This window comes from Aplidium turbinatum, chromosome 1, assembly GCF_918807975.1.
Source record: "Aplidium turbinatum chromosome 1, kaAplTurb1.1, whole genome shotgun sequence".
NCBI classification, from domain to species: domain Eukaryota; kingdom Metazoa; phylum Chordata; class Ascidiacea; order Aplousobranchia; family Polyclinidae; genus Aplidium; species Aplidium turbinatum.
The window spans coordinates 33,219,730-33,233,209 of record NC_137472.1 but is presented as its reverse complement, the minus strand read 5'-3'; the positions used below and the strand labels follow the sequence as shown (position 1 = coordinate 33,233,209).

The 13,480-nt window shown below is 37.1% G+C and overlaps 1 protein-coding gene across 1 annotated transcript; it reads right to left on the bottom strand.

Annotated features, from left to right (window-relative positions):
* Window positions 1-11,031: 11,031 nt before the first annotated feature.
* Window positions 11,032-11,754, bottom strand: LOC145764996 (protein N-lysine methyltransferase METTL21D-like). Its single transcript, XM_082576725.1, has one exon. It carries the CDS (start codon window positions 11,752-11,754, stop codon window positions 11,032-11,034), a length of 723 nt encoding a protein of 240 aa, XP_082432851.1.
* Between the last annotated feature and the right edge of the window lie 1,726 nt (window positions 11,755-13,480).

Below are 13,480 nucleotides of genomic sequence, written 5' to 3'. Positions count from 1 at the left end.
AACATGTTACTGTTTATTGAAGTGCTAACTTTCATTTTTATATCTTATTCCATATGCGCGCAATCATTGCTCGAAGACAGCCCCCCAACGAAGCTTTTGCCCAATGCATTTCAATGGCGAATCGATCGTCTTCCAGTTCACGCCCTGCATGTTCACGATAATTAATTGTCTCCCATTTATTCATTTCTTGCTCAATTTCAATAGATTTGCTATCGTTGAAAAGCAAAAGCATAGATCTAACCAACTAAGTTAATACCAAGTCCCAAAATACTACTAGCTCTATCTAGTGGCCACCTAAACTTGATCACATGCAAACCATTGCATTTCAATGGCGAATCGATCGTCTTCCAGTTCACGCCCTGCATGTTCACGATAATTAATTGTCTCCCATTTATTCATTTCTTGCTCAATTTCAACAGATTTGCTATCGTTGAAAAGCAAAAGCATAGATCTAACCAACTAAATTAATACCAAATCCCAAAATACTACTAGCTTCATCTGGTGGCCACCTAAACTTGACCAAATTCAAACCATTATCAAAACTTCATTTTAAATGATAAACAATCTAAATTAAATCCAATTAAAAGAACATGTTACTGTTTATTGAAGGGCTAACTTTCATTTTTGTATCTTATTTAATATGCGCGTAATCGTTGTTCGAAGACAGCCCCCCAACGAAGCTTTTGCCCAATGCATTTCAATGGCGAATCGATCGTCTTCCAGTTCACGCCCTGCATTTTCACGATAATTAATTGTCTCCCGTTTATTCATTTCTTGCTCAATTTCAACAGATTTGCTATCGTTGAAAAGCACAAGCATAGATCTAACCAACTAAATTAATATCAAGTCCCAAAATACTACTAGCTCCATCTGGTGGCTACCTAAACTTGAGCAAAATCAAACCATTATCAAAACTTTATTTAAATGATAAGAACATTAAACGACAGCCAAATAAAAGAACATGTTACTGTTTATTGAATTGCTAACTTTCATTTTTATATCTTATTCCATATGCGCGCAATCGTTGTTCGAAGACAGCCCCCCAACGAAGCTTTTGCCCAATGCATTTCAATGGCGAATCGATCGTCTTCCAGTTCACGCCCTGCATGATCACGATAATTAATTGTCTCCCATTTATTCATTTCTTGCTCAATTTCAACAGATTTGCTATCGTTGAAAAGCACAAGCATAGATATAACCAACTAAATTAATATCAAGTCCCAAAATACTACTAGCTCCATCTGGTGGCCACCTAAACTTGACCACATGCAAACCATCACTTGTCGATTGTTGTAGAAAAATTAAATCTTCGTGTTTCTTAATAGTTGCACTGAGGTCTCCACAGGGCCTCTGAGAAAAATTTTCAGTAAGGGTACGAAGAGTCATTCCGGGCCCCTCTCTCACTCCGGGCCCTCTTTGTCTTTGGCAAAGCGCGTGATTTTACTTAGGCGTATTGCACACCATACAACATTTTACTGCAGAATTGGTCATCTGTGCGCAATAATAGCATCAGGCTGCAATAAAACTATTATTTAGAGTTTTGTGTTGTGTATAGCCTATCATGTGATCTGTCCCTCGCCAATTTGCGTAGGCTATCCTGCATTGGATTCGTGTGTCAGTTGTTGATGCCGGTGCTGTTGAGAGGTGTCGCTTGTAGCTTACAGCTTTAATGCAAAATTTTCAAATTCATTCATTTATTTCTCTTAGATGTAGCCTATAATTAGTCCTGATGAGGACACTATGATTTGGTGTCGAAAACGTTGGATTTAGTAGTGTTTCTTGTTTTTTTGTGTGTTTAATAAAAAATGTTAAATCCACTAACGTTACTGAGTGTTATATGTATCTGGTACAACAAGTCAAGCTCTCTACCAAGGCTCAAACATAACATCTTGTCAAAACATCATGAAATTAATCGTCTGACCAATAAGCTTTCTTCATTAACTTTTGTATTCACCACATGCCTAGCAGAGGTGAACGAAGTTACTTTTTTTTGACTCGGTTCCGTTCCTGCTCCGAAAGTATTGACTCCGGCTCTTGCTCCAACTCCGAAATCCATTTTGAAGTGAAATAAGCGTGAAACTACCTTTTTCAAATAATTTTTAAAAAACACAAAAAAGCCCAAAATCACCCGAGCTTTTTAAAAAAGCCCGGGTTTTTCTCAACCCTGCTTTTGCTTCCCTATGTCCTCCCCCCCCCCCGAACAGGAGAAAAACCAACTTTTACGATTTAATTTTGGGTGCTTTAAAACGAAACATTTTTGCACGTAAAGCATTAAATCACCACTTTGGGCCCCTAATTTGCGTGCAATGCACTCAATTACTTTTCCAGGCCCTTTTGCTACATTACGGGCCCCCAGGACTAGAGGATAACAACTTTTATGCTTGAATTTAGTCGTTTAGGGTGGTTTTAACCATCATTTTTTCGCGTAAAGTATAAAATTACAATTTCGGGCTTCCCAACAATCACAGGCCTGGGCCCTCAAGGGTATGCCGTACCCTCAGTACCCTCTTCTCATAGGCCCTGAGTCTCCAAGCAAAATATTCAAACACAAACGGTTTTGAAACAACAAATATTCGTGCTTGTACGAAAAGCATACTATGTGGCTTCAGGCCACATCATCACTATTGATGAACACGAATATTTGCCATTTGTTGATAACGTACAGATCTGTTCGGAGGATTTGTTGAGGAATCAGCATCAAATCGGTGGACCTGGCCAGTGGCCACATCGTCGCTATCGGTGAGTCCTTGGTGGCCAGACGAAAACGAGGAAATTCACAAGGGCGCCCAGCAGTGGCGTAGCCAAAGGGGGGGTTTTGGGGGTTACAACCCCCCCCTTTGGCACGCTTGTGACGTCACGATATTGAGAATGATGCTTTCAGTCTAAAAAAAAATTGCCTAATTTTAAACAAAATTGCATTAAAAGAGCGAGTTTTGCCAATACCAAACATTCAAACATCTCAGCCAGGAATTAGCAACAAGAAAACATAGAGACTTAGCTTTTTTTTCGAAAAATGCCAAAGAAAATATGATCTTATCCTTTTGCTATGCTACCGGAAAGCACCATTTTACAGGAATATTCGTACCCACATTTTTGTTGAAAATGCTCTCAGAATGCACCAAATTCAAAGTAATTTTTCAAAAATTTCTGGGGGAGGCCCCCCAGACCCCCCGCCGTTGGGTGGTCAAAACCCCCCCCCTTTCAAAATTCCTGCCTACGCTACTGGCGCCCAGTGCCACAGCAGTGGATCTTCGGCGGGATTGACACCACAACAAAGTAAGTTATATAATATATGCATGTTTACGCACTACAACTAGGCCTACGCCTAGTCAACTACGTTCGAGCAGGTGAGCAATATCACTTGGGCTTGGGATTTGAAGGAATATTTGACACTTTTATTTAACCCACCCTACTTAGGGCACTTTCTTTTGCTTCTCAATGCCTGTAGATATCCCCAGTAAATTGTGCTATTAGAGAATGCTTCATCGTAATGGTACCGCGGCGGGACAGGGCTACACTGGAGGCAGAAATTCTACGCCACATCGCACAGGAACAGAGATTCATTCCGATGAATGGGGTGCATACTCTAATTTGTCTAGTGAGTGTTTCTTGTAGTTCTATTTTAAAATGACATACACTAACATGTAAACACTTAACGTGGATTATGTTAAACATTAAATGGATTAGATGAAGTACATAAAATGCATGTAGATTAAACATTTGTGTATACTAGGTGTACTGAGAGTAAAAATGTGTAGGGGAGATGTGGCACCTATGGGACGAATATGACATTATTTCTAATAAACGTTATTTTAAAGCAAATCATGAACTAAAGCAATTTTATTGCAAAGTTTAGTCATTGTTTCATAACATGAAATCAAAACAGTGATGACTGTAGGCTAATATTCTTTATTGTTTTTTTTATCATCATTAAAAAGTGTCAGACAACTGTCCCATAGGTTGCTTACACACATGATCAATGGGACAAGGGGCTATGTCCCAGGGGACACTTTGCTAGATAGGCTACATCAATTGATTGTCAAGGGTATGATGGAATGAAAGAGACTCAAGAGAAAAGAAGCAGAACGTGGTTTCTTGGTTTTCATCAATAAATAGACCCGCTTTTCTTTTCAGACATGATAAAATAAGACACTTTAAAGGTTCAATGAATTGAAATCTAAAAAGGTATATACTTTTGCCATGATCTATAGCAAAGTGTAGTGTAATAAGGCTTTTTAAGATTGTACAAAATAAAGCAATAGCTCTTATCTACATTCCTAGTGAAAAATACTTTTTAAGTGAAAAAAATTCCTTTCAGCCTTAAAATAACGTAGGATTATGTCCCAAAAGTGATTGCTTGCACAGTCCCATTGGTCATTCAAACACCAGTTTGTGTTTAGCTTGTCTGAAGACATATCACAGTACAATGTGTACTTTTCTGTTGTGATAGCATCAGACCCAACCATGTGGCTTAAACTGTCATGCCAGGTCCCACTTGATATAACTTATTCATAGTGTAGAAATTGTTAACAAAAGTTAACCATTTAAAGTTACTTTGGGAGCAGAAAAAACAATCAACTGACCTCGCCACTTAACTGCACAGCTCCTTTTCAAAAAGCACGATGGCTCATGTCAAAAGAATTATGCATCCAATAAAAATAAATTTACCAATTTAACATGTTTTTGTTATTTCTATTTGGAAACCGTTGCAGCAAGCATTTTACGCTGAAACTTATTTAAAGTTGCTTTCGTAATTTTTTTAGATCTTGGATATCGCCACCAAACGGTCAACCATCACCATCATTATGGTTCGGCCACAGGGGTGTGGCACCACAAGGCACATGATACCTGGGTATCTTGATGAATTTATGTGGTGACATCAGTTTCCACGGGGACGACATTTTCCGGAAGTTCTCCGCGTCATAAGGGAGTCCTATCCCTTACTGTAGCCACCACATCGTCCATTTGCCAAAAAAAAAACAGTCCTTTTCAGGGCTACCTAATGATAAAAAAGAGTTGCTGCCCACATACTTTGTGATATTTATTCTATAACAAACAAACTAGGCTAACAAAAGTGCAATGTCAGATGAAACAAAATAATTGTTTTAACTTACGGTACGTTTGTAACATGATTTTTGTGTGTCAACGTTTAAGGATTGGACCTATGAATCATTTTGTTTACACGCACGGATGCCTTTGGGAAAACGACTTCGTGTGGTAATGAAAGAACACGAGAATGCAAGCCCAAGTCATTTCATTACGGTTTCGTTACTTACCTTTGATCCATATTTAAGCCTAGGTTCATTAGGCTTAGCCTATGTGTTCTGAAAAAAAATCTTGGCTAAGCTTTGAACAAAACATAAGCTAAGTATCCGCACCCACTGTCTCGCTGGTTGTTGTTGCTTTTTATTATTTGCAGAGGTTTCTCCATCCAAATAGGAACAATTTTCTGGCTCCTGCACTTGGAGCTGACATCACTTGCTTCCTCAACCGAGCTTTTCCAGTTGATGTCGACTGAGGGCCGAGTGACAAGAATTCTTCCACCACCTCCGAAAGGATCAAAGTTCTACACCGCTCTAGAGCACACATCGCTTTCCTATTGATCAGTGTTTGTTACATCACTTGATTCGGACAAGCCATTACACCACCAATTAGGCTATTTGTGTGCCTGATCCAAATCCTTTCTATGACTTTAGCATTTTATCAATATAAATGGGAGACAATTAATTATCGTAATCACGCAATGTGAATCCAGAAAGACGATCGATTCGTCATTGAAATGCATTGGGCAAAAGCTTCGTTGGGGGGCTGTCTTCGAACAACGATTGCTCGTATATTCAATAAGGTATAACAATGAAAGTTAGCACTTCAATAAACAATAACATGTTCTTTTAATTGGCTGTAGTTTAATGTTCTTATCATTTAAAATGAAGTTTTATTAATGGTTTCAATTTGGTCAAGTTTAGGTGGCCTCCAGATGGAGCTAGTAGTATTTTGGGACTTGGTATTAATTTAGTTGGTTAGATATATGCTTGTGCTTTTCAACGATAGCAAATCTGTTGAAATTAAGCAAGAAATGAATAAATGGGAGACAATTAATTATCGTGATCACGCAGGGCGTGAACTGGAAGACGATCAATTCGCCATTGAAATGCATTGGGCAAAAGCTTCGTTGGGGGCTGTTTTCGAACAATGATTGCGCGCATATGGAATAAGATATAAAAATGAAAGTTAACACTTCAATAAACAGTAACATGTTCTTTTATTTGGATTTGATTTAGATTGTTTATCATTTAAAATGAAGTTTTGGTGATGGTTTGAATTTGGTCAAGTTTAGGCGGCCAGCAGATGGAGCTAGTAGTATTTTGGGACTTGGTTATAATTTAGTTGGTTAGATCTATGCTTTTGCTTTTCAACGATAGCAAATATTTTGAAATTGAGCAAGAAATGAATAAATGGGAGACAATTAATTATCGTGATCACGCAGGGCGTGAACTGGAAGACGATCGATTCGCCATCGAAATGCATTGGGCAAAAGCTTCGTTGGGGGGCTGTCTTCGAACAACGATTGCGCGCATATGGAATAAGATATAAAAATGAAAGTTAGCCCTCCAATAAACAGTAACATGTTCTTTTAATTGGATTTAATTTAGATTGTTTATCATTTAAAATGAAGTTTTGATAATGGTTTGAATTTGGTCAAGTTTAGGTGGCCACCAGATGGAGCTAGTAGTATTTTGGGACTTGGTATTAATTTAGTTTGTTAGATCTATGCTTGTGCTTTTCAACGATAGCAAATCTGTTGAAATTGAGCAAGAAATGAATAAATGGGAGACAATTAATTATCGTGAACATGCAGGGCGTGAACTGGAAGACGATCGATTCGCCATTGAAATGCATTGGGCAAAAGCTTCGTTGGGGGGCTGTCTTCGAACAACGATTGCGCGCATATTGAATAAGATATAAAAATGAAAGTTAGCAATTCAATAAACAGTAACATGTTCTTTTATTTGGCTGTCGTTTAATGTTCTTATCATTTAAATGAAGTTTTGATAATGGTTTGATTTTGCTCAAGTTTAGGTAGCCACCAGATGGAGCTAGTAGTATTTTGGGACTTGATATTAATTTAGTTGGTTAGATCTATGCTTGTGCTTTTCAACGATAGCAAATCTGTTGAAATTGAGCAAGAAATGAATAAACGGGAGACAATTAATTATCGTGAAAATGCAGGGCGTGAACTGGAAGACGATCGATTCGCCATTGAAATGCATTGGGCAAAAGCTTCGTTGGGGGGCTGTCTTCGAACAACGATTACGCGCATATTAAATAAGATACAAAAATGAAAGTTAGCCCTTCAATAAACAGTAACATGTTCTTTTAATTGGATTTAATTTAGATTGTTTATCATTTAAAATGAAGTTTTGATAATGGTTTGAATTTGGTCAAGTTTAGGTGGCCACCAGATGAAGCTAGTAGTATTTTGGGATTTGGTATTAATTTAGTTGGTTAGATCTATGCTTTTGCTTTTCAACGATAGCAAATCTGTTGAAATTGAGCAAGAAATGAATAAATGGGAGACAATTAATTATCGTGAACATGCAGGGCGTGAACTGGAAGACGATCGATTCGCCATTGAAATGCAATGGTTTGCATGTGATCAAGTTTAGGTGGCCACTAGATGGAGCTAGTAGTATTTTGGGACTTGGTATTAATTTAGTTGGTTAGATCTATGCTTTTGCTTTTCAACGATAGCAAATCTGTTGAAATTGAGCAAGAAATGAATAAATGGGAGACAATTAATTATCGTGAACATGCAGGGCGTGAACTGGAAGACGATCGATTCGCCATTGAAATGCATTGGGCAAAAGCTTCGTTGGGGGGCTGTCTTCGAGCAATGATTGCGCGCATATGGAATAAGATATAAAAATGAAAGTTAGCACTTCAATAAACAGTAACATGTTCTTTTAATTGAATTTAATTTAGATTGTTTATCATTTAAAGTGAAGTTTTGGTGATGGTTTGCATGTGATCAAGTTTAGGTAGCCACTAGATGGAGCTAGTAGTATTTTGGGACTTGGTATTAAATTAGTTGGTTAGATCTTTGCTTGTGATTTTCAACGATAGCAAATCTGTTGAAATTGAGCAAGAAATGAATAAATGGGAGACAATTAATTATCGTGAACATGCAGGGCGTGAACTGGAAGACGATCGATTCGCCATTGAAATGCAATGGTTTGCATGTGATCAAGTTTAGGTGGCCACTAGATGGATCTAGTAGTATTTTGGGACTTGGTATTAATTTAGTTGGTTAGATCTATGCTTGTGCTTTTCAACGATAGCAAATCTGTTGAAATTGAGCAAGAAATGAATAAACGGGAGACAATTAATTATCGTGAACATGCAGGGCGTGAACTGGAAGACGATCGATTCGCCATTGAAATGCATTGGGCAAAAGCTTCGTTGGGGGGCTGTCTTCGAACAACGATTGCGCGCATATGGAATAAGATATAACAATGAAAGTTAGCATTTCAATAAACAGTAACATGTTCTTTTAATTGGATTTGATTTAGATTGTTTATCATTTAAAATGAAGTTTTGGTGATGGTTTGCATGTGATCAAGTTTAGGTGGCCACTAGATGGAGCTAGTAGTATTTTGAAACTTGGTATTAATTTAGTTGGTTAGATCTATGCTTGTGCTTTTCAACGATAGCAAATCTGTTGAAATTGAACAAGAAATGAATAAATGGGAGACAATTAATTATCGTGAACATGCAGGGCGTGAACTGGAAGACGATCGATTCGCCATTGAAATGCATTGGGCAAAAGCTTCGTTGGGGGGCTGTCTTCGAACAACGATTACGCGCATATTAAAAAAGATACAAAAATGAAAGTTAGCCCTCCAATAAACAGTAACATGTTCTTTTAATTGGATTTGATTTACATTGTTTATCATTTAAAATGAAGTTTTGATAATGGTTTGAATTTGGTCAAGTTTAGGTGGCCACCAGATGGAGCTAGTAGTATTTTGGGACTTGGTATTAATTTAGTTTGTTAGATCTATGCTTGTGCTTTTCAACGATAGCAAATCTGTTGAAATTGAGCAAGAAATGAATAAATGGGAGACAATTATCGTGAACATGCAGGGCGTGAACTGGAAGACGATCGATTCGCCATTGAAATGCATTGGGCAAAAGCTTCGTTGGGGGGCTGTCTTCGAACAACGATTGCGCGCATATTGAATAAGATATAACAATGAAAGTTAGCAATTCAATAAACAGTAACATGTTCTTTTATTTGGCTGTCGTTTAATGTTCTTATCATTTAAATGAAGTTTTGATAATGGTTTGATTTTGCTCAAGTTTAGGTAGCCACCAGATGGAGCTAGTAGTATTTTGGGACTTGATATTAATTTAGTTGGTTAGATCTATGCTTGTGCTTTTCAACGATAGCAAATCTGTTGAAATTGAGCAAGAAATGAATAAACGGGAGACAATTAATTATCGTGAAAATGCAGGGCGTGAACTGGAAGACGATCGATTCGCCATTGAAATGCATTGGGCAAAAGCTTCGTTGGGGGGCTGTCTTCGAACAACGATTACGCGCATATTAAATAAGATACAAAAATGAAAGTTAGCCCTTCAATAAACAGTAACATGTTCTTTTAATTGGATTTAATTTAGATTGTTTATCATTTAAAATGAAGTTTTGATAATGGTTTGAATTTGGTCAAGTTTAGGTGGCCACCAGATGGAGCTAGTAGTATTTTGGGATTTGGTATTAATTTAGTTGGTTAGATCTATGCTTTTGCTTTTCAACGATAGCAAATCTGTTGAAATTGAGCAAGAAATGAATAAATGGGAGACAATTAATTATCGTGAACATGCAGGGCGTGAACTGGAAGACGATCGATTTGCCATTGAAATGCATTGGGCAAAAGCTTCGTTGGGGGGCTGTCTTCGAACAACGATTACGCGCATATTAAATAAGATACAAAAATGAATGTTAACCCTTCAATAAACAGTAACATGTTCTTTTAATTGGATTTAATTTACATTGTTTATCATTTAAAATGAAGTTTTGGTGATGGTTTGAATTTGGTCAAGTTTAGGTGGCCACCAGATGGAGCTAGTAGTATTTTGGGACTTGGTATTAATTTAGTTGGTTAGATCTATGCTTGTGCTTTTCAACGATAGCAAATCTGTTGAAATTGAGCAAGAAATGAATAAATGGGAGACAATTAATTATCGTGATCACGCAGGGCGTGAACTGGAAGACGATCGATTCGCCAATGAAATGCATTGGGCAAAAGCTTCGTTGGGGGGTTGTCTTCAAACAACGATTGCGCGCATATTGAATAAGATATAACAATGAAAGTTAACACTTCAATAAACAGTAACAAGTTCTTTTAATTGGATTTCATGTAGATTGTTTATCATTTAAAGTGAAGTTTTGGTGACGGTTTGCATGTGATCAAGTTTAGGTAGCCACTAGATGGAGCTAGTAGTATTTTGGGACTTGGTATTAATTTAGTTGGTTAGATCCTTGCTTGTGCTTTTCAACGATAGCAAATCTGTTGAAATTGAGCAAGAAATGAATAAATGGGAGACAATTAATTATCGTGAACATGCAGGGCGTGAACTGGAAGACGATCGATTCGCCATTGAAATGCAATGGTTTGCATGTGATCAAGTTTAGGTGGCCACTAGATGGATCTAGTAGTATTTTGGGACTTGGTATTAATTTAGTTGGTTAGATCTATGCTTGTGCTTTTCAACGATAGCAAATCTGTTGAAATTGAACAACAAATGAATAAATGGGAGACAATTTCCTTCTGGTGTGTTTCATTGCATTTCCACCCCGCATTTCCTCCTTCATAATAGGCCATTCCAATGTGTGTGACGTATTATGACGTCATCATTTTGTCTGGTTGACCAACAGGGCGTCTTGTGGAAGAGCACCCTCCATTTTGATCAATGTTCATTCAGATTGTGTATCTTTTATGATAGGCACTGACAAAATAAAAAGCAGTTTCAACTGTAAGTATCACAAACTTTTGAAACAATTATAATGCAAATGTCATCACAACGATACTCAGTATCCATATCATCTTTATTGACATATTCTACATTTAAAGCAGGATTTGAATGCAGCAAATGCATGAAATGTTGAAGCAATTTCAACTTATCACCAGTGTCTCTTCGTTCATATGAGCAAAGAACTTTGCACTTTCTACTTGCAGTTTTTATAATCATGACAATTGTTTCATACAATTTAATCATTCCTTCTTCATAGTATATACAATCAGCAATTAGTACACACTCAATAGATTTTGTATTTGTGCAATTTTCAAATGTAAAAATCTGACTAAGTTCACTTTCATTTCCCCAATGCAAAATTTTTGCACTTATAGTTTTTCTTTCCAACTGCTTTTTGTATAGTAGTTCAAGGTTCTCATGTATGTTCAGCTTTATGAGAGGAATACATTCAGGAAGATCAGTCATTACAACAGATGAAGCCCCTGCAACAGCTGCAGAAAGACCAACGATCCCAGTCCCAGAACCCAACTCTAATGTATTTTTACCTCTGATGTGTTTTTGTCCATGAGATGTGGCAAGATATTTCAACAAAACTAAAGCAGCATCCCACACAACACAGCCAACATCACCAACATATTGCTGATGAATTTTTAAAGAAATAGTTTCAGATTCACTGCATAGATCAACTACACGAATAAACGTACTGTGCTCCGTCATAGCGTATGTTGAAATTGACACCACCGTGAAATTGACACATCGGTTAATTTGATGGCATAGCTACACGAAAATTCGGTGCTCTTTTGCAAATCGCCCCGTTTATGACGTCATTGTACGTCATAAACGTTGGACTAGACAATTATAAAAAAGTACGGGGTGGAAATGCACTGAAAAACACCTGAAGGAAATTGTCTCCCAATTATTCATTTGTTGTTCAATTTCAACAAATTTGCTATCGTTGGAAAGCACAAGCATAGATCTAACCAACTAAGTTAATACAAAGTCTCAAAATACTATTAGCTCTAATTAGTGGCCACCTAAACTTGAACAAATTCAAACCATTATCAAAAGTTTAATTTAAATGATAAAAACATGAAACGACAGCCAATTAAAAGAACATGTTACTGTGTATTGAAGTAGGCTACATATACTAACTTTCATGTTTATATCTTATTTAATATGCGTGCAATCGTTGTTCGAAGACAGCCCCCCAACGAAGCTTTTGCCCAATGCATTTCAATGGCGAATCGATCGTCTTTCAGGATTCGCCCTTCCTGGGTGATAGCGATAATTAATTGTCTCCCATTTATTCATTTAAAAACCATAGACAGACAATCGATAACAACTTAATAACATTGAATTGCATAATTCAAAATTAATACAGAAATGAAATAGATACATAATTTCAAACGTTTTCGGCAAAACTTTCTGCCCTCTTCAGGAAAATATCTTAATTCATCTAAACAAAACGATTATTCGTGAAATGTTAATAATAAATGACTGAAATTCAATAAAACTGCACTGACCTGCGTACAAGCAACAACTGACGAACAAACACAAAAGGTGGTAGCAATCTGTCATAATTATGCGGGAGTGTGGTCATGAGACAAGATAGTGAGTGGACAAAATAACAAAAAATAAACGTAAGCTAATACAAATTCAACAAAAAAGATGCCCCTCCAGCGAATAATTGTTTGTTGAGCCTGGGGTTGTGCTGCTTTATTTGGAGTGCCTCATGAATTTTAGTTTCAAACTCTGATTGACAGTGGCGAAGTATCTTGAATAAATCTAATTTAAATTTGATGTTGGAACAAATACTGCAGTCATAAATGTGGTCTTTGATTGCACTGTGTTTATTGATGTCTGTTAAATTTAGGTGTTCCGTTGCTCTTGTTACCAAGTGTCTTGTGGACATACCTATGTAGCCTATGTCATGTTCGTGTCGCACGAACAAGTGAATTTGTAGACAATGTTTGAACGAAGAGACTGCGGAACGGGAGATTTCAGCGAAAAATATCTACTGATTTTAAAGGTTTTGTACAGAGGAACAATGTCGATATCAAATTTACACTTAAAGAGTTTAGATAGTTTTTTAGCGTATACGAGAGATTCCTTTCCTAGGAAAGGTATGGATATAGAGTTCTGGAAATTTATGACGTCAGTATTCGGTGAAGATAGTCTACTGAATTGAAACGTTGTAAAACCTTATCAAAAAACTGCCCGGGATATGCATTTGCACATAACATAGATTTAATTTTGGCGATTTCATTCATGTAGTGGTATTTGTCTGAGCAGATAAAACGAGCACGATTAAGCAAACCTAACACCAACCCAAATTTCCATTTCATAGGACACACTGAGTTGAAATTTAATAATAATCCAGTGTTACTAGGTTTTCAATCTACGAAGATTGGAAAACGACCTCTCAGAGTTTACCGGGAAAACC